General features: G+C 44.5%; 2 protein-coding genes across 10 annotated transcripts in view; both read left to right on the top strand.

The window, feature by feature from the left end:
• Positions 1-815: 815 nt before the first annotated feature.
• Positions 816-22,191, top strand: part of slc4a2b (solute carrier family 4 member 2b) — a 29,128-nt gene continuing 7,752 nt past the window's right edge. For 4 of the 9 annotated variants that reach the window (XR_013454127.1, XR_013454128.1, XM_040167146.2 and 1 more), the window contains exons 1-7: positions 5,256-7,041; positions 10,736-10,907; positions 17,768-17,936; positions 18,049-18,278; positions 19,145-19,269; positions 20,148-20,368; positions 21,859-21,995. Coding sequence is in view for 6 of the 9 variants with exons in the window: in XM_040167146.2 (XP_040023080.1) it covers positions 10,848-10,907; positions 17,768-17,936; positions 18,049-18,278; positions 19,145-19,269; positions 20,148-20,368; positions 21,859-21,995 (942 nt within the window). In the remaining 3 variants the exon portion in view is untranslated. Of the gene's footprint in view, positions 953-3,602; positions 3,643-3,756; positions 4,182-5,255; positions 7,042-10,735; positions 10,908-13,091; positions 13,244-17,767; positions 17,937-18,048; positions 18,279-19,144; positions 19,270-20,147; positions 20,369-21,858; positions 21,996-22,191 lie in introns of those variants that run through there. The other 5 variants (XM_078096056.1, XR_013454129.1, XM_078096057.1 and 2 more) reach the window with 5 other exon arrangements.
• Positions 3,739-22,191, top strand: part of LOC144390066 (B-type lectin plumieribetin-like) — a 33,757-nt gene continuing 15,304 nt past the window's right edge. The window contains exon 1 of the mRNA XM_078096075.1: positions 3,739-3,742. The gene's annotated coding sequence lies outside the window, so the exon portion shown is untranslated. The remainder of the gene's footprint in view (positions 3,743-22,191) is intronic.

Raw genomic sequence — 22,191 nt, forward strand, 5'->3', positions numbered from 1 at the left:
TAATTAATATGTCCAACTACAGTTAGACGCAGAATACAAACACAGGAAAGGCAGGTAGCGGGAAGGCAGATAAAAGACATAAACAGGCTCAGATCTATAAAGAACAAAAGCCGTCCCTCTCAGGCTCCGGCACAGCTGCTCTTTCATCTGGCAGAGTGTGACTTAAGGGACTAGTGCATTTTCTTTTGGTTTGGATATACCCTTTTTTTAACAACATGTACACGCTACTGCCAAATACATATGGCTATATATACATGCAATATAAACGGACATGCCTTCCGTCATCTATACAAGGAAAAATATTCAACAATTATTCCAGTATATTTGCACTCCTTTGCAGTGAATTGCAGAAAAAGGGTTTAAACATTGAAATACATTTCTGCAAACTGCCAACATAGCCGATAGGGCGAATTCTAGTAATTTCAAACCTAGTATGTGAAATTAATCTTAATTTTCCTTTTCACATTATTAGAAATCACGCTTCTACTATGAGAAAAGAAAGTGTTTAATTGATATTTAATGTTTTCCTGTTTATGTTGCTGGAAGTACTGAACATCATAACGGTAAAAGGTGAACCTTCCTCAGTCTATCATGAGAATGAATCATTTTTCACGCAGGCGCAACCACTTCTCCGGGGGAAATGGTTGCAAGTTACCAGAATTTTAAAAAGTGTAGCCGGAATTCGATTCGTGTTAACTTCATAACAAAGGCGTGACGTTGTGTTTGAAATAATCCAAACGCTACATCATGCTGTAATGAATTATCTTAACCCCATTTTAAGCCAAATGAGCTCTTTGTTGAATTTAATATGTTTTTTGTCGTATGAACATGCTCGCCTTCGCCAATGCTCATCACGTCGGCATTTATTTTGAAAACTCTACCGGAAGTAGAAGTGTCCATATTACCCTCCTAATGACGCCGGCTGAGCAAGTCACTCGGGAGAGAGTTTGAGGTGAGTACCAGACACCGGTGGGTAAATATGCCAGAATGGGTTCCGGCCCGGAAGCCCTCGGAGGGACTCGTGAAAACGTTTTGGGGGTTTTTCTGCCACTTTGAGCGGGTTTTATGTTGAAAGCTACGATGCTTCAACCGTTGAGTTCTCTTCCTGCGAAGACAGGCGGCGTTGACAGCTACCAACTGCCACACACACACACACGTGCGCGCGCACACACACACTCACACACACACACACAGACACACGAGACAGAAAGTGTCCTCCGCCGGTGGACGTCTTCGCTTTGTTCCTCGGCTCGTTCCTCGGGTATCAGACGCGGAGGAAATCCCGTCAAGGTGCTCGAACTGAACTTTTTTCCTCCCGTGTGTCAGTAAGCGACGGCGTCCTTCATCCTAGCAAGCTAACGGTCTCTCCCGCCCGGTAGTAACGGAGCTAGCGGAGAAATCAGCCGACCGGGTCGGCGTTGCGTCTTTTTAAGACCGACGAGGTAACACGCGGCAACGACAACTGTCCCACTTGTCTTGGATTGATCTTCGTAGTCGACGTGAGTTGTGAACAGGAAACCCCGCGTTTCATCCCGTGTTTAGTGCACAATGAAGCACTGTGCAACAAAACGTGTCCGCATACAGACAATAAACAGTTGACAGAGATCCAAATAAGTTGATATTAAAGCTCTTAGTTTAGAAGCAGTGATGCTATAAAATGGAAGCACAGGCCACTCATTTCGTTTGTCAAACTAACCATCAAATATTCAGTATTGATCATGAATAATGTACTGCATGAAATCCCTGTGGCTCTGTGTGCCATGGACCCGTTAGAAACCCTCTCCAGGACCCTTACAGGTCCCTGCACCTTAGTTTGGGAACCATGGTCCCAGCTTTGTTTCTGTCACATGATTATTAGATCTCAGGACGTGCCCTCTGGCAGCATGGAGGGAGGATGTGTCTCTTCTGCTGACTCACCAGTATCATCGCCATGTGCACTGCAGGTTATTCGAGGAGACGTCTGACTTTGACGCGAAGCCGAGACCCGGCAGAATGAAATGATTATCTCTCTCTAGAGATTGTTAAACCAAAAGTAAATGAAACCGGTACAATCTGAAAATGTGACCATGTTCAATTGGCACTCTCAAGATCGTGGTTCGGCACATAAGGAAGCTCCGTCTTATCTGCGTGATCACGGTCTCTGCTTTCATTTGTTTTCCTTGCCGCCGGTCAACGAGACTTTTTTTTTCCCTCTTAGAAAATACACGTGTAAGCACAAACGCTTGAGCGGGGTGAGCGTCTCCACCTACTTGCCGTGAATTGCTTGGTCGTGCAGGAGACCAGGAAGGAAAAGAGGCTTTTTTTTGTGTCACGGCCTCGTGGGTCTCCATGTTTGTTTTACCTTTCCCTTTGCAGATAAACAGACACAGAGCTTTGCTAAACGCACCCGGCATCCGTTGCTCTGCTGTCGCCTACAAAGTTGCATTTGAACACTATTCAGGACACGTTGGAACGTGCGCAGAGAGGCCCACCGTCCTCTCGCTTAAACTCCCCCATGCCGCCTTTGTCGTCTTCGAAAATACAACATCAACTACATGAGACGTAGTCCGGCATCCTCGCTGTTGTCATCCCTCCACATGTCGGTTTCCCAAGATTACATTCTCGTGCCTTTTCTCCTTTTCATGGATGTGTTGTTTTCCACACAAACCTCATTGCGTCACGTTGTTTCCCAGGAAATGGATAACGGCTAATTTGTGTTTGACCTTTTGGATGATGTTTTTAGGCCTTTTTGTTTCGGGTCTGGGAGCCCGGAACGTATTTTTCTCCCGTCTCACGAGAGTAAATCGAGTTGCTGCAAAAGAACCGGGACAAAGCTCCACAATTACCGTGTTTCTGTGAGAATGTGGCTTTATCTTCTGTGCAGCCGATGCAACCTGAGCAGCCCTGTGAGAAAGTAGCCTGGAGACGCGTTTCTATGTGCACCCTGAACAGCAACATAAGCACACTTATATTTGGGACTGGCCCGTCCTTTACGAGCATCACCGTTTCTTCCTTTTCTCACACGGACAATCACCCGACTCCAGAATTCCCCGTGGCCCTTCAGAGCCGGTTCAGCATCTGTCAGCTCATCGCCTGGGTTTTACCGTTTATACTTTCATTTAAAAAAAAAAAAAGCGTTAAGAGTTTTAAAAGATCTAATGAATATACAAATATTTTTGCGACTTTATTATCATAAAAAATAAAGCACAAAACGGGTAACTGTCACAGGAATTGTACTTTCATATCTCAAGACTACACTGATGTCCTTCTATCTCTGAGATTACTGATTAACTTTTTATTTTGTATTATTTCATTAGTTTGTCTTTTTTTTTAGAGGACAGACAAGTAGAATCATTAACATCCAAGCCCCGAACAAAATAGAAAACATAAATAAACCAATTTGATGTTAACTCCTGTTATCATTGTGCTTGATATTATTGACTTTGACCTTTTGTTGACTTGTTGTTTTAGCTCTTCCACCCATTCGCCCCCCCCCCCCCCTTCTTTAGTGTGACCGATTTATGTTCCAACTCACTAATATAGCTTATTACCACCAGCTTAAGCCCTTTTCTAGACTGCAGGCAGAAAAAAATGTTCCCTCGTGACATTTGTTTCCATTTCAGGGTGTCTATTGTCGGCCCCCCAGTCCTAACCCTCCTCAAGGTATACAAACACCCGAGTGATGACGCCTTTTCTTTTCTAGCGTACTGGATAATGGACCTTTTTATGTAAGCTGTCAGAATTGAGTTGCCTCTTCAATCCTTCTTCACCCCAAAGACAGGTGCTGTCTTCTGCGAAATGCAGATGGGCCCTCGTTGACTGGAGGGCAGCTGTTACCTCGCTCTGTGAAACCGGCCGTGTTCCAGCGACTGTGTGCACATAACTTAGCACAGTCGTGCCGGAGTGCTGGACCACGCCGCGGTGAAGCCGGCGTGGCCGCTGAGCTGTGTGAAACCGAGCAGGGAGGTAGAGAGACGCCGAATGGGGAGGTGGATGGGTGGCATCTAAACTGCCCGAGCTATTTCGGGCTAAAAAAGAAACACTCGGAGGCAACAGAGGGCGCAGCCATCAACCCGCACCGCCGGCAAATCCCCATAGAGGTCCACGGACGGGGCAGCTATCGGTGTTGTGCACGGCTACATCGAGGTCACTCTTTGCAATACAAAGACCGACTTTGCACAGGAGCCCCGGGTGGTGTTCTGGTGAGTACTCTGCTGCTGACACGATACCCCGCTGGCTTTAACGTGAGCAGTTTGTCCTGAGCGTGTTTCCTTAATGTTAGGAATAAAGCCTGGCAGACTTATTTTGCACTTCCTGGGAGAGAATAATGACAGGAAGCTGGGGGGAGAATGTTCGAGTCGCGTTGACACTTTCTAAGCAATCAATTGTGTAAAGTAGCCGGTTTGACTGTTTTTGTATTTCTTTCTTTCTTTATTTCAGCTGAGAACATGGGTTTTAAATGCTGCAGGGGATTGCTCGGATGTAGCACAGATTCTGCTTTATTTCACCACATCTGGCCCCAAAATATTGTGTGACAATCAACCGGGAGCTATTTAAAAACCGGCTCAATTATGTCACAGCAACAGTGAGGGCAAAAAACCCATCCTGTGGTTGTGTTGTGTCATTGGCATGTTGTGTGTTGGTCACGGTTATGAAAAAGTTCAACCAACCAACCAAACACGCATCAAGTCACAGCTCTGTATATGTTCGACCACCGTGGGTGATGCTATTATTAGCACCCTGCTGTTTGAGGAATGCCCCCACACTTTGATATGGACTTAATTTTTATCTGCTGGTGCCTTTGACTGTTTTTTGTTTTGTTTTGTTTTTTTACCCCGCAAGACATGCATGTGACTGCAGTGATCCTTCATCCCCGGGGACAAACTAGCAGAACTCACACACTGAAGTTCCTCCTGAGGGTATTTCTTGAGCTCCAAGGCTCATGTAAGCTGATGTGGAATGCAGCGCTTGATTATTTGGCCAACGTGGAAAGCAACTTGTTTAGATCACAGGACCTTTCTTTGTTCGCTGCTAAGCACAATTAATCTGGTGTTTTTTCTGACTTTTGGTAGGATTAATTGTGTTACAGTGTTGATTCTTCCATGACACGACTAGTTTTTATTTTTCCATTTCCTAAAATAGTAACAACCTGTCGCATGCTAGAGTGTATTTGCAGGAAAGGCTACCGCGAAAGCTTTACACGTACAAGCAAATAGTCCAGGTGAAGTCCAAAAAAATTGCTGTATATATTTGAAATGCTGTGTGGAAAAGTCAGCACCCACGAGAATATCAAAAGTCATTCCCAGTTAATAATTTAAGACATATTAGGGAACATGTCGGGGCTTTCCCACAGATATTAACACACGAATAAACATCCTGTTCAAATTTATAAACATGCAGCTCTAAAGTAGACTTTCAATGCTTTTATTTCAAACTTGATTTCAGAGGATGAGTTACAAATTCATCGCATTACGGATGCTCAAAAGCTTCCTAGCAACATGTCAATGCCCTTAATGAGAAGTCAAGTAGCCAATGTTCTGGAGAAAGCCGTACATAACAACCCACTCGCTGTCTTTCGGTCTGTGTTCTTAGAAATGAGAGAAGTTGATGATTTTTCTGCAAATAGGGGTAAACCAGGCTTAATTTTTAATTTTATAAGCCTTTTTATTACCAGCTAGTCACCTATTGTCTGCGTGCCGCAGAATGAGTTTGAGTCAGGCTTGCAGACTGGAAAAGCTTGCAACCTTTTTTTTAAGAATAGAAACAGCCTTTCCGCATGGGGAACACTGAGCGTGATCATCATGTGATTTAAAGGACCAAGCAATGTTTTGGAATTTGGTACGTGGCGCTACGGGGAGGTTTTAGTTGGTAAATGTTTATTTATAATTTCCGTCAGGACTTTGTGTAAAACGCCACTTAGTAAATGTTCGAATGTTAACCTGCTAAGAGAAGATGATAAATCTACACGACTGGCTTGCTAAGCATCAGCATGTTAGCCGTATCATTGTGAGCATCTTTTTAAATAGCGGTGTTAGCATTTAGCTCGGCGCCTTTTTTGTTACACAGGGCTCAAGCCCCCCTGAATGTGCTAACACGGTGCTAGCGTAGACGCTAACATGCCGCTGATCACGTGCTCACAATAACATGCTTAGCTTAGCGGGTTAGCATGCAAATACATAATCACTTTATTATACTGTTGTCGTGGGTCTAAAAATGGCAAATCAGTGTGTCTCCACCTCAGGGTCGAGACCTCAAAACGAACCTTCCACAGTAAATGTTTCCAAGATGATTCATAGATGGCGAGCAGAAAAATCCTACTTCGGCCACCGTGTTATGCTTATTTTTTTCAAACCTGGTTCTAATCCTTAATTTCTCGATAATCACTTTTTCAGGACGATACAAAATCATCAAATAAAGTGAAAAATTATCATTTTTCATCCACTGGAAGGGGGACCCGTCGTCTAAAACGGGGGTCCCCAAGCTTTTTTGCCTCCTGCTAAACAATTTTCAAAATAAATTCAAATGACCAGAAAAAATAAATGATTCTTTCTGTGAAAAGAAAAAAATAAATAAATCTAGACCGGTACCGCTCCCAACCCGGTGGTTGGGGACCCCTGTTCTAAAACATGTTATAGTTGTGACAGATATTAGTCATTGGGGTCATTGGGGTCGAGGTCATCTGTGTGTGACAAATGGGTCGATTTGTGTGTGTGTGTGTGTGTGTGCTCTGACTCAGTTTTGAATGGGCGTTTGAGTCACATGGCTACTTGTCAGCAGGCTGGAGGAGGAAACATAATCCTGAAGAGGAAGGCTGCTTCCTTCAGTCCGTGCATGTTGGTCTGAGAGAGAAAGAGAGGGAGAGAAAAAGGGCTCTGGACTCGTCAAGACGCTTGACTGCACATGATCGGCACAACATCTCCAACTCTCGTTTCGTTTGTCTCCCTGTCTCACCCTTCTCCTGTTTGTTTTCGCCCTGCACTCTGACCAGGGTCTCCCTTCACAGCGGCGTTCACAGTTGCCCTACGATGTCTGCGCTGGTGTCCCTGCTCTGAGCACACAAAGGTAAGGCACAGTTATGGACATCTCTTTATGTGCTTCCTTGTTTGTCACTTCATAACTTCTTGCTGTTCTTTTTCCATTTGATTTACTGTGTGTGGGTTCGGGAGACCAGACCAAACTCTGATATTCTTTCTGTCAGTGTTTGCTTGGTTACAGAAGAAAAAAAATATAAACAAACCCCTTTGAGCCCACTTGAGTTTTCGCAGCGTAAATACTTTTACACTCCTGAATCCTGGATGTGAGCCTTTAAAGGGCATGTTTTGGGGGACGTGATGGCACTCTACATGCTGTCCTTGAATCAAAATTGACTCTTCATGGTAACAAAAAAAACAGACTTTATTTAAGCGTTGTGTCTTTTTTTTGTTGCACCACTCTCAGTTCTACCCGCTGTCTGTCGTGCACGTCAGATTTCACCCAGAAGCTGTTTACTGTGAATTCATGTCAGAATCTTCAGGCACGTTAGATACAACACGAAGGCCGTAATTCACCTTGACGTCATTGCAGCTATCAGGGCAACGCAATCGGGAGAAAAAAAGCAAAAGAAAAGCCTTGTCAACTCTCATTGTCTGCTGAAATGTAACAAATGAATCCGTCGCGGTCTGGTTTTCTGCAAGCGCAGTTCCCCAATGAAACCTTTCCCCTCTCCTTCCTGTCCCCGTCCTGCTTCTCTAAGTACAGGGCTCTCGGTTGAGGTTTGGACAGTGTGATCAACCGGCTATTTCTGGACGGGAATTTGTATTTGTGCGTTTCATCGAACTGTTCTTTAATTATGTTCTTTTTGGATGAGGTCAGTAGAGGATCGTGCCGCCCGCTGGGCCAACATGCGTGTGGCCTTGTGTCCGTGACCTCCGTCCTGTCGTCTGACCGTCTCGTTCCGGTCCCTATTTAAAGTCGTTATGTGGAGGCAAAGAACTTTTAACCGCATTGTCTATCTTTTAACCACAAAGGTCACATGGGATTTCAGTGACACGTGCTGAAGGAGAAAATTTATATTTTATGTCTTTGACATTTTTGTGGTGGTCAATATTGTCTCTCGGCTCCAGTTCTCTCCTCCGTGTCCCCGATTTGGAGCATGTCGTCCTTCTTCCTTTAAGGAAAACCGTTTTATTGATGCTGGAAATTTACAACATACCAAGGAGACTTTGTCAGGTGTATTTGCACTGCGCAGGGAACATCAGTCACCGCTTTTATTAGTTAATGCCTTTGTCTGAAGATATGACGCAAATGTCAACATCCGAGTGATTCAGTTTCAGACTAGATCGGTTTATTTAAAGGACCTGTTAGTTATTGCAATGGTATTTCAATGTTACTCATTGTCTGAGATTTCTTTTTCTAAGGCTTCACCTGATATCTACCATGTGACCTCTAAAGCTCACAGGCCTGATGCACTGTAGTTCCCTATATGAGCGTTTCTCTCAGGTCAAAGGTTTCGTCTTCGCACGTGTCCTCCTACTCTCTGTAGGAGGGACCGTGACCGCTTGTTTGACATTAGGACATTTGGTTGTAACGCGTCCAAGCAGGCCTCTTTTTCTGAAGTCAAACATTATGTAGGCTTGAAAGAATTCCAGAGGGCCCGGTTTCTTAAAAAAAAAAAAAAAAAGAAAGAGGAATAATTGATTAGTTCACAGCTCCTCCTGACAGTCTTCCTGTTTTCAAACTTACTTCCTCCGCAGACGGATAGTTTTCCAAAACTCGGTGTGCACACAGGCTTTTCTTTGGAAAGGTTTTTGAGGCTGTGGCCTTCTGGATCACTCACTGTGAAGACATGGCCAACGTCTTCCAGGCGAAACACAGAGTGTCTTGTCCTCACTTCCTCTCACACTGTCTGCATTCATCCATGTCCTTTTTGTCCTTTTGGTTATTACATAACAGACAACCACTTTTTTTTTTTTATTCTATCCCCGACTGATCGTACCGCACTGCAGACAACAATGTTTAGATCATCGAGGACAATGCGTTTTTAATTTTTTTTTTATAGAATAGATATGTAATAGAAAACAACCTGCTTGCTCACCAAGAACCTGGTCATTGTTTTCTCCTTTGTTCATCACTGTATTGTGAGGTAGATAAGCTGGTTCCCATGCTTTTCGCTCTGTGTCCCAGGGTTCTGTAACTTCATCCCTGTGTAGCCCGGCCTGCCCCTCGCACACTGGGGGGGTCTAGGTTTACTGAGAAAGTAGTCTTCAAACACACCCAAACTTATGCCCTTTCTTGCCAGCACTACAAGGATCAGATTGTCCCAAACAAGTTAAAGTGGCTGAGCTGCTGCTCTGTAATCAACATTTGGCGCAGCGATCACCGTTTTGGCAGAGCAGAGGAGGAACGCTGCCAGAACCGCGTGTCGTCTGCTCGCCGTCTCGCCTTCAGGTCGCTTTGGCAGATGATGCCTTTTTTTTCAGCACTTAATCTCTTGTCATTGACTGTGTTTTTGGTGAAATACAGATCTCACAAATTCCTCAATGTCAACCAGGTCATTGGTATGACTGCAGTCCGGCAGCAGAGGGGCTTATCGGTTTCTTTGATAGGCGCGGTCAGGGAGCCACGGCGTGATTTCTGAACCGGATGAGGGACCTCCCGTGCTTTGAGCCTGTCGTGTTAACAACACCGCCTCGGTCTCATTTGGGTCGCACGCGGTAACGCTACCGCTTTATATCAAGAACTAGGGCTGCAAGTAACAATTAACAAGGTGACTTCTTCCAATGTCCCGGTTTTGGCTGACTAACATTCAGAATATTTTGAAAAGAGTGAAAGAAATTGTGAGAAGCTTTATCAAGATCTACAATGCTTTCATTAACGGCTACATTTCAGCACATTGGGTACTTTTAATGTTTCCTTTTAGAGCATCTCTAGCATCGCTAGCAACTCTCCTCCTCCTCCTCCTCCTCCTCGAGCCGACAGAACTCTGACTACGTTTTGGATTCCTGTGGTTGCACGTCGTGAAACGGCGTCTCGACAGTGGCGGGGGTGGCGGTTAGCTGAAGTGCGTGTCGCCGCTTATCAAAAGGTCCTCTACACAGTAGCACTGTAATCTGGCCCTTATCTGGTTGGTAACCTTGAGTGACAAATCGGAATCGCTCCAGGCCTTGAAATCATAGGAATAACAACAAAATGGACGTGGCACGTTGATGTGCTCTTCAGTCGTTGCCGTTGTCCTTCATGTGGAATGTCTTTTGTAATTCATCATAAAAACAGTTCACTTAAGGTCTTCTGTGATTCTGGGACTCAAAGGGTCTTGAGTGTCTTCCAGGGAATCCTGAAACTGTTAACTTCTTAGTGTTGCTTTGCGTTGTGATGATGCTCAACGCAATAAAGCCTCACAGATGGCAACCTTAGTTTTGCTATTCTAGGAACGAATACAACAGGATCTCAATAAATCTGCATGTTTTTTCATGTTTGGTTTCAATTGTTTGCAGTTAATGATGTTTGAACGGCCAGATTTTAACAAACACTTGAATCCCTTATTTGATGTTTCGGCCTTCAGCCTCGTCCTCACCAGTGAAACACTCCGTGAACTGGAAACCCATGTAGGCCAGGGGGCCAAACAGAAAAGTCTTTGTGTGTTTTTAGGATCATGTTCCTGAGAACAATGTGTGATGTGATATGTTCGAGTCCTGCACCGCTCATATCGCAGCTTTTGCCTCACGCTGTAAATCTCTAGCCTAACTTGAATGAACCCCGGATCTGTGTCTGTCTCCAGGTTATGCTGCCCAAAAGCTGCCTGAGTCCCAGTGAGAAAGAGAAGGGCTAAAGCCGCACGGACCCGAACCAGTTCTCCAGAGGCCCTCCAGCAGCGACTCCCCTGTGGAGCCATGAGCAGCCCCAGCACTCCCAGCCACGAGACGGATGCCCGTGCATCGGTTAATCACAGTGTAAGTCCACACGGACGAGCCTCGGTCCTCCCTGTAGGATCAGGCTTCACAGCCTGGGGGGTCCGGGGGTTCATTCGCGGATTAATGTCTGTTAAATATAGTACGGTGAAAGGTTTGTTTATGCCGTGATAAATACGGCCCAAGGCACCCTACGCATGGGGCAGTTTTTGCTTCAGTGCTCCTCAGCAGGAGATTAAGCTCACAATTGGCAGTTTATTGTCTTTTCGCGCACAAGTCTGTAGGTATTTATTGTGTAATTTTCTTCTACTTCATTTCAGTTTACGCACTGGATTTATGCCGTATTGGCTTTCTCGGTCCTCTCTGGCATCAGACAGTGTATCTCGGACAGGGCTGTTCCCTCTAGAACGATGAGTGTAGAAAGCTAGTCTCATCCTAGAGCCAATTACCTGGAAACGGTACTTCTGAGTGCAAAAATTAAAAACGTTAATAGTTCAACAGCACTTCAGATCTGCACAGAGCGAGCTGCTTCTAGAGAATGAAACGGTTCCACTACTGAAACAGTTTTCTTCCTCTTTTATTTAAGTCAATAGCCAGCATTGGAAACAATGAAGAAATATTGGCGACTAATGAGAAACATAATTGGGTGCTGGTGGGTTCGGTGGGATTTAAATGCTGCCTGCAGGGCAGCTGGTCTGCTGCCAAACTGCATTCCTCAACTCCAGAGGTTCTCTACAAATTCATTTCAGGATGATTTAGATGCTGAAGCAGGAAATATCACAAGCTTAACCGAAACCCTGACCACCGCCAAGAAAAGCCTCGTGTATATATATATATATATATATATATATATATATATATATATATATATATATATATATATATATACGAGGTATTATAATTTTGTGACGGTGAATGAATTCCAGGGAATATTACAACTGATCAGCTGATTATCGGGATTGCATTTTCTTCACCAAGTTTTCACATGATCTTTTTTATTAAGTAAAGTATTTTTATGTCTCTGAACGCCTTTCCAGTGGGTTGAATCTGTACACGTGTGGATTTCTGCAGGAAGAATACGCAATCTTGTTTTCTTGTAGACGTGCTCTTGGTGTTCAGAGCTGCTTTGCTCTTCATTGCGATGTCAAACTGACAAATGTGTGAAATGCTTGCTTTGCATTTTCTTTTTGTCAGCTGCTTCCTTTTCCAGTGTTGCACAACTGTGTGATCACCATGCAGACAACCACTGCATCTACCTGCAGGACGTACGCAACAAAAGTGCAGTCAGTCTGTAATCCAACCGCCTCGAGTCTGGGCCTTAGAATGCAGAGTATTTCGGGGGGGAAGTGCATACCCGACCCTTTAACGACTGATCCGTGAAAGAGGTGCAGAGAGAAAGAGGACAAAGGTTTTACTTGTCATAATTTGGATGACTTATTTATTTGATTTAATTTCTCAGATTTTCATTATATTAAAACAGCTGGGCAAACATTTAGTTGTTTTATATCTAAAGCAACACATTTAACTTATTCATTATCTTCCTAAGTGGATACTTTCTGCACAAAATACCACATATGAGCGACAATATGTAACATTGCATCAGCTGATCTCATTTAACTTAAACAGTAGTATTTTCAATTCAACCGACATCAGGGATAATAAAACAGGATTCAGTTTGTTTGCTCTTACCTTCTTGCCCCCTTCTGTAGTTTATGCAAAGGATTTACACTGTGAATCTCTTGCAAGTAAGTGCTAAGTACAACTTCTTAAAATGCTTTTAAAATAAAGTTGGACACATTTGTCCTCAAGCAGTTCCCAACATGATATATCCATTTAGTTGCATACATTACTCAAAACGAGAGAAGACTCTATCGTAACTCCGGCCACATTGATCTCTTGCAAAAAATGTTAATTAAATTTAGAAACCCTGTTCAGTCGTCATTTCTTTTGCAGCCGGTAGGACAGTTCACCGCCATGAAGCGCTTGGGGATTGGGACTCTGCTATATTTAGACTGGATTGCAGCATGATGACCGAGAAGCTCCCCGGAGATAAAAATGTTTGCTGAACGACAGTACCGCTTTTCTATTGGTTGTTCCACCGGCTTCAACCAAGTTAATTATTATCTCCATAAGAATGTTTGTGTGTTCAGGGAGAGTTCAGATAATCCTGTTTCAAGGGCTAATCGTCAGACTGGGTAACGTCTTCTTCCCCGGTCACGTGGCGGGGGGGGCTAACTGAAATGGGAAACTGGTCGCCTTTCGTGAAAGTGGTGAACACGTCTCACTTTTGCTTTTGACGTTGTAAAAGCTGTCGCTGTACTTCATGCGGCAGCAACGCACACGTGTGTAATCTGATGGACTATCTGTATTCTTTGAAGGTGAGTTTTTTTTTGAGGACTCCACGTGTCGTTCTGCTTGTTATATTTTGTTCTTTTTCTTATCTTTCCCAATCAGTTCTTACATTGTCCTGCATTTGGCAAAAGGACAGTTTTTTTTTAATTTATTTTTTAAGTCCACGACTGACTTTCTCCTTCTGACTTTGCTTCTTGAGATAAAGTCGACCTCAACACAAACTCGGCAGCTGGTTAATGTTCAGTCCACTTCTGGAGGGCCGCGATGCACTTTTACTCTGTCAACAGACTTTTCTCAGGGAATAAATATCCTAGGTAACAATTACAGCCTAATGTTATTTAATAATGGTCCACTAGTTACGGATGGTCTCCCCTCTAATGTTGTCAGAGGGATTATGAATTATTTCTTTAAAGGTGAGCCCTGTGAATATTTCCACTGGTTTCCTTTAATAAGCAACAAGTAACACTCACAAACCTGCTGTGCTGCTGGTTCAGAGTGAAATGCTTTGCAAAGGTTTGTTTGCTTTGCAGAGCCACTGGATCTTCCCCCCAGGGCATTTCATCATGGCAACAATCCGTTAAATTAAAAAAAAAAACATCTATATTATTGGTTTTCAACCTATTTGGCTTGAGTCCCCTGAAAAGAAATTACAGTAATGCGGCTATATACTTCCTTGCTGAAAGTTCGAATAGAAATCCCTAACTTCTGTCTGTATGGTAAATAATGGAGGCGGAACCAAAGACTGTTTGCTTAGCTTAGCATAAACTCTGGACAGCAGGAAACGCCTGGCTCTGTTCAGAGGTCAAACCAGGTCAAACAAGTCCACCTGCATGCACCTCTAAAACACATCAATCGATGTTACATCTCCTTTGTTTCATATTTTCCCAAAAGGTTTCACTATTACGTCTCCCCATTATAGCTCGAACCAGCATCCAGTTAGCTTAGCACGGATGGATTAAACCAACAACATATGCATTGGTTATTAGTGAGCTTTAGAGGTGCTGGCGGATTTAGTTCCCTTTGTGCACAGACTGGTTTCCAGTCTTTATGCTAAGCAAGTCGGCTTCTGACCGGCGCTTTGTATTTCGTATTTCCTCCCCCGCTTTTGTGTTTTATTACCTGACTTCCTGTGACGTGGGTCTGGCAGCTTCTTCACCATCTCCCTCGCTCCACACAGCTTATCAATTGGACCTCTTCAACTGAGATAAAACTGGTGTGGGAGAACGCTATCTCTGGAGAATGATCTCTGTGTGTTTAGCTACTGGACACCCTGTTGCATAATGTCAAATGACAAGGCTGATAAGCTCAATTTCCACCGCAAATTGAATCTGTCAAACGACTGGAAGCTAAAACAAACACATTGGAGACTTATTTTCCGGTCTCTGACAGATTGGATTGAATTGACTGACAGACATGATGTAAAAGATTTAGTTTTAAGCATTGTGAGTACACCTTTTTTTAATTGATAATTTAACAGAAGTTATGTGAATCGGTACTTACAAAAGTCCATGTTCAACCCACACTCCTTAATGGACTAACCGGCCTCCAGAAGCATATTGTGCACCAGGATCTACTCGCAGACTGCTTTTGAGATAAGTAGGAATGCAGTGACTCATCAGTCACACGGTGGTACATCCGCTGCCTCTCTCCTCCTTTCCCCTGCAAATGCTGACTGTGTAGATCTCCTCTGCAGCGTCCACCTCCTTACGTAACGCAGCGCAGTCGCACTCCTAATTCTCACCACTCCGCTTAGATGAAGTGAAGCTAAAAGACGGGAAGTGTAAGAACTTTGGAAATCCCTTGACCTTCATCTACCGCCGTCTGTCTCAAGGTCAAAATGTACAATTTCTTTAGCTTGTGACAAAGTAGCTGCTGACAAATGTCTTTCCCATCAGCCTCCAGCAAAGGCTAGGATGCTAATGTACTGAACTAAGAAGCCGAACGTGGTAAACATTGCTTGGATTTACATTATTTACATGATTCTACTGGTTTCTGAAACCCTGTTATTGGCACAATATTCAATATTTATGAGAATGCTGTTGAAGGGTCCCAACAGGCCTGCAGTAATTTAAACTTGGAGACGGACATTCTTTAAAGATGAAAGAATTGTAGATAAGACTGTTGTTATTCGGTTGATTCCTCAATGGGTTCATTTGTCATCTGCGGTTTCATCACACGCAAACTTTTATTCTCATTTCATTGCAGCCTGCAAAATATCATTTTAAAAAATGCTCATTTAGTTCCTATGTCTTTGCATTGTCCTTGGAGGCCGACTGTGACCACCTTAGTCAATATTACGTCAAACTGTGGAGATGAATGTCAACGGGAGGTTTTTGTTCACGGGTGTTCAAACACGGCGTGTCCTCCAGGCGAGAACCACAGTCTTGTTTATTCTGCCCCGCTACAATGGGCAGACTGGTGAAGGTGGCCGGGCGGCCGATAGGGCTCTGATTAGGGCATCACGAGGCTCTGATAAGCCGAGTGGACGAGGGACGTCTCCCGCCCGCACTTCTTAACCGAGGCCTCCCAGGGTCAGCGCTCCAGTGACACTCGCTGCCACCAAAACGCTCGCCATGAGCGAGGTAAGTCCCCGAAACGCTCCAGTTTACGGCTCTTGGTCGTCCAGTCGGTCTTGAATTTTGAATTTTTTTTTTCTTCCTCTGCTTGTTTTTGCACGCGGTTTCGGTTGTGGAAAAATCCCACGTACATCTCTCCCACCTGCAGGGTTTCATTGTGAAACCGTGATATGAATGAGGGCTGTGTGAAAATAAACTGCTGGATAGTGTAGCGGCACACATCTGGATCAGATGGGGTTCTCAACACTCATCTTATTAAATGTCGATGGTTTCTCTTTCATTTGTTGTGATAATGGCTGATTTGATCTATCAAGTTTCTCCAATTTGTAGTTTACAAAGCCGTGTTTTGTTTGGGCTCGGCCCTTTTTAGAAATCAGCTTCTTCCACATGTTGAGGCTCTAAAGGCAGTTTATCTCTGTCAGTTTGTTCCGCAGGTCGCTCAGGTGAACGTATGGTTTGTTCACTTCTTTTCTTTCTTGAACTTTTGTTGATCCGTCAGGTAAAATAGGCTACATGAAGAATTGAAACTTGGGTCAATATTGAATGTGTACCTAAGAGGCCGACCTGTCTTTCTTCGGTACTTGTGAGTCTCGGCCTGTCCACAGTTCAGCGCAGAGCTTTCTGCTTCTCTCGTGTGTGTGTGTGTGTCATGGGAATCAGTTCTTCACACTTTCTGTGCACATGCCTCGACCCGTTTGGAGCTGTATGTACAATCGATTCAGGAGAATCTCCAGTTCAAATGTTCTTCTTGGGTTTATGCGCTTAATAGAATTGAAAAGTGGAAGAAGCAAAGTAGCAGAGCTGCTTCACATCATTGATTGAACGCGTTTGATTTAATAATATAACCAGATTTTTTTTTTGAGGCTTTGTTATAGTTTCTGGTGCAAAAAATATTTGCAGTCCTTTACTTGAGTAACTGTACCAATACGACCATGTAGAATCTCGGTAACGAGAAACTGTTCGGCATCCACGTTATTAAAGTTTCATCAGCAAAATATACTTAATGTCAAAAGTAAAAGTACTCATCTTCTACAACGGATTCTTATTGATAAGCATATTATAAATATTTTAAAGAAGGAAGTATTTCTCTTGTGAAATGTTGTGGATTATTGAGTAACCCTAAAATGGAAATACCAAAGAACTGTTTAGAGGTGTATATGTACTGGAGTCACTCTGCAGCGGTGATTTTGAACACCTCCCACAGCATGTAAGCGCGAGCTGCAGGTGTGCGGTGGGTCACCACGTGCTCTCTCCCTAATCTGCTATTGACACGTCGCGTGTCCTGAGCACCATTCACGATGGCTGAGCGCACCTGCAGTGTTGTCATGGCAACGTTTACGCCCAGGTGGCTCCAGCCCGATCCCGTTGATCCGCTCGCCGATCCTTATCACAACATCCCACCGGCGGAGCACCGCGCGGCGGGTCCCCGGCATCCTGCTGCAAGATAACAGATCCCTTATCACCCACGTGATCCCACTCGTAACCGATCGGGCGCGTTTACCGTGAGGTGTGGATGAGAGGAGGCGTCACGTGATGTCCCGCCTGCGTGGAGGAGTTAGAGAGACTGGACTCCCTCTAGTGTCGGTTTGGCTGAACTGCAGCGCGCCGCGTCCACTGCGTACATGTGCGTAAAATAAACGGTCCTGTTATTCTCCCAGAATGCAATGCAGGGAGGAAACGCCAAAAAGTACTGTTGTTACTGTTGGAAGCCCTGAAGAGACGTTTAGGATGCGAGCGAAACTGCTGCAGAAACACCACAAGGGACCAAATTAGTTTTTTTTTCTGCTTTGTTTGGTTTAATAGGCAACAGCATTAGGTCACTTTTAATGCCTTTGCATGAATGATTTCCTGCTCTGGAAGAATCTTTTGAGCACTTTGTATGAACATTGAAATTAAACTGAAATTCAGATTAATCCACATATTTTTTTAATTTATTTTTTGTTTTATTGTATTTGTTCATTTGTTGTGTTGCAGCCAGAGGCCCCTACTGCCTCAACACAACACGGGGCTCCGCACCCTGAAGAGGACGATGAAGGGGACCTGAACAAAGCCTTGGGGGTCCAGCGCTTCCAGCAGATCCTCAGCCCTGCTGCAGCCGTACCTGATGAGCAGCACCACAACTACCACGAGGAGGACATTGAATGTAAGCACGCGTATCCTCGTTGTGCAACTTTCAGCAAGCCAGGAACCCCCCCGGACCTCCTCAAAGAATGACTTTGAATGTTATATAAATGTGGCTTATTTCTTCTCCACAGACCACCGCCACTCCTCTCACCACATCCACCGACCTCTGTCCAAATTGCCCTACGAGGGACGCAGGAAGAAGAGCAGCAAGAAAAAGAGAAAGGACAAGGATCACGCCAGTGACAACCATGTTCCCAGTGGCGGTCCCATAGAGGAGGGAGAGGATGAAGAGGAAGAGGAGGATGAGGCAACAGAGACGACGCCAGTTCCATCAGAGTCTGAGAGAGTGAAAGATGTGGAGGTAATTGTTCAACTTTGTATTCATCTTTAACTTAATTTATGACAGGAACTAACGTCTCCATTGACACGTTTTCTGTTTTGGTTCAAATTGTGACTTTTGACACTGTATTTGGAGTAAAAATATTCTAATAAATATTGTCGGGCAGTATTCCTTTTAGGTTTTATATTGTGTTTATTTAGAAACTATGCAAGTAAGTATTCTCAACTCTGATGAATCTGCTGAGTATCTTGTTTTTTTCCAATAAAACATAATAAAATAGGAACAAATTGTTTATATTGGTTTAAATCGTTTGAGTCCTACATTTTTCATTCATTCAACCAAAACCCCCAAAATATCTAATTTAATGTACGGTATCCAATTTTCTGTGTTATGTGCTGCACTCCTATTAATTCAACGGCATAATTACCCTTGTTTGATATGTTGGCCCTCTTGTTTTATGGACCACTTTCTGTGAGTGAGTGAGCGTTCAGGAACGCGTTGCTGCCCTGATGCGCAGCCGCCTGGATCACTGTGTTAATGTTGCATTAACTCTTTTTCATCTATGAATATTTCAGTATAGTCATTCATCAGTGGGTTTCATGTTTGTTTATCATCCTTCACAAAATGACATTCAACAATTGAGCTGCCTCCTTTCTAACAGAAGATTGAGGGGAGCTGTTGTCTCGGTGTTTAGTCACTTTGTGCTCAAAACTCATTAAAGCTGGTTACACATTTGCCCCCCTAGTTTACTTGGATTCCTTTTTATAAAACCGTGCCTGATTTCAAGATCAAATCCTTTTAATTCATTAAAACTCTTCAATTCTCTCCCTTGGGCTAATGTGCGCGTGGCGGTTTGGTGTTCTCATGCTCTGTGTCCCCCTCCTCAGTTCTTTGTTTCAGATGAAGACCAGGTGGCCGTACGGGGCAGAGAGAGCCCGCGTTTGTCCCGTAAGCTTCACGTCGTGCCACAGACTGCGGGGCGAGCGCATCCTGAAGACTCATCTTCCTCTGAGTGAGTGAACGCGAGTTTGCGGATTAAAAAGAAAAAATGGTGGGGGGGGGTAAAGCGTGCTTTACCTGCTGGGATGATCGCGTGTTTTACTCATCTCGCTGAAACGTTCTCACAGATGCTCTCATTGGGGTAAACGTCTCGGGCGTGTTTTTGATTGGTCGGGGGAGCACACACTGTACGTTACCACGTCTCAGGCATCCAGTGGGCCTGCTGGGCATGATGTGGTGGACCGGAGTAACCCTCTCTCTGGAGACTCATATATCACCTGTCGCTATAGACGACGCAGCACACCTCAGCAGCCCGAGGCTCCATCCCTGACATTTACTGGGCCACCACATGAGGGTTTCATCTCTGCTGGGATAAAACTGCGTACATGCACCGTCTGCCTGTTTTAGACCATCGCAGTGCAACCGAATAACAGCTGATCTGTTTTTGTTAAAACATCCTGCAACAAGCGGCAAACAATTAAGGAAAAGGGTTGCTTTTGAAATGCTGTGGGCATCCGACGTTTGAAGGACGGTGAGTTCGGCGAGCATTCTTTTGCCACCTTTCTTTGCAGCTAATTTCATCTAGTACTTTAGCACAGTTTTTCGCTGAGAGATGCAAGCCAGTTTTTCAAAGAGCAGCGTTACTGGGGTTTAATAAATCAATCAAAACATGGTGATTTAAAGTGTGGAGGTATATAATGCCGGCCTAACAACCAAATCACCAAGTATCTGAGGAAAAAAGGAGAGAGGTGGAGGAAAAATCTTTACAGATCAACAAGAGGAAGTTTGCGTTCATTTTTTTTTTTTTTTTACCGTTTCTTCTTTGTCTTTGGTAAAGAAAATAACCAACGCAACCACAAACGGCTTTGTTGTTTCTCTGCTTATATCTAGTAACCCGCCCTCATCCGACGCCGCCAGCCCCCCGCCCCATTCAGGGCCACCTGAACTCATACCACTGGCCCGGGTCTCCTCCACCAGCCGCGGCTACGACCTGCAAGAGCGCAGACGCACCGGCAACATGACGGGAGCCGAGCAGGCCAAGTACCAGCGCGTCCCCACCGACGAGAGCGAGGCTCAGACGCTGGCCTCCGCCGACCTGGACGGCATCAAGAGTAAGTGCCGGAAACATTTCAAGTGGCATTTTATAAATCCAGCTAAAAATTTACGTTGTTGATCGTCAGAGTTTCTCCCGCGTGTGCGACTGTTTGTGTTTGTTTGTGTTTCGATGCGGTCGGTGGTGTTTTCGGGTCGTCTATCCCGCAGCAAGGCTTGGATTCGTTGATGCTCAGATTCCTCCAGAAGCCTCGGGGGGCCCCGGGCCCCAGCGTGGGCTCGTGTTTAGGTCCGGGGAGATTTACTGAAGGGAGCCGACCCATGAGCGGAGAGCAGCAGTTCATCAGAGCGTGTGGCGACAGGCCCACGTTATTGAATTAGCCGTTCCCGCTGTCAGCTGAGGCCCTTGGCCTTTTGCCCAAGCCAACATTGGTGGCTAATTGTGAAACCTGCCTCTTATCTTCATTCATTAGTGGAATGAAACGAGGGGGAGTTAAGTGAGCTCGAAGGCAAAATGAAGAAGCTGTGTATGGAGGTAAGGGCTTATGGATCAGCTCCGTCACCACGTACCCTCTGTGTCTTCTTTTATCTCAATACCGCCACCGTAAATCATCCTGGGAAAGTGTCTCCGTCTCTGGCTGCTGCTCAACAATAGGAATTATTAGATCACTCTGCGTCCCGTTTTGTGCGACCTGAGCAAATTATCACCTGGCTCACTGATTCATTGTGATAGCTTCAGCGGGGTCAGGCGCCGGTCACAAAACAGCAACCCTTTTCTTTTTTTCTTCTTTGTTAAAAAAAACGGTAGAAGTTGTGTGCTAGAGTCCGAAGGCGTCACGTAGTCAGACCAACCCTCGTCCTCTTTCAAAGCCTCATTCTCATCAGCCCTATTTTACTGCAGGCTCCGCCCCCAAACGACCTGACAAAAGACCATTTCAGTTAAAGTGGAAGCTGAAAATCTCGGTTTTGAGATATTTCTTCTGAACCTGCAATGACTTGAAACCTTAATGAAGACCCATAAAAGCATCACTGTTTGTTTCATAGGACTTACAAACTCTGATAAAGGTAAGATGATAGTTAGTCATGGAGGGAATTTAACATATTGCTGAACCTGTATTTTTAAAAGATTTTTTTATTTTATTTTTTTTCAATATAATGATTGAGTGATATTGAGAAGAGACATTCCGTTCACTATGGTGGCTTTGACTTCCCTTGTTTTAATTTTTTGACCTTTTGAACTCTGAAGACTGATGCGACGCATTGCGTCCGTGGCATCCGGTGTTTCTCCCCACATCCTTTTTGAGTAACTACTCCCTGCAAGGGGACCACAGAGACTGAAGCAATGTGTCCCGGCTGAGATTTGAACTTTGGGTTTAAGGTCAACGTGTGCACGTCGGGGGCTGCAGAAGCACAAAATACAGCTGTAACGATTGTATTTGGATGTCCGATTCGTTGAGTTGCATGCGGTCTGCTTCTGGTTAAAGTTGGTATCTGTATTGTGATCTTCAGCGCATCTCACACTTCCTCTTGCCATCTCGCTCTCTTCCAGGTCATCGTTTTGAAGATGTTCCCGGCGTGCGCAGGCACCTCGTCAGAAAGAGCACCAAGGGGCAGGTGGTGCACACGGGAAAGGACCACAAAGAGCCGAGCACTCGAATCCGCAAGCAGGACCGGACTCCGCATGAGGTGAGGCGCAAAGCCTTTTCTTTTTCTTTTTTGTTGCGCAGCCGAGCTAGATGCTTTCGGACCATGTGTAGTTTCATTACCATGAATTCCTTTTTAGTTTGTTAACTTTTGAGACACCAGCAGTCTACCTTTATGATCACAGAAATCAAAACTTTTTAATATTTTTGTAGCTAAAATGTTTTTGCAATAAATTGAT

This window comes from Gasterosteus aculeatus, chromosome 21 (assembly GCF_964276395.1).
Source record: "Gasterosteus aculeatus chromosome 21, fGasAcu3.hap1.1, whole genome shotgun sequence".
NCBI classification, from domain to species: domain Eukaryota; kingdom Metazoa; phylum Chordata; class Actinopteri; order Perciformes; family Gasterosteidae; genus Gasterosteus; species Gasterosteus aculeatus.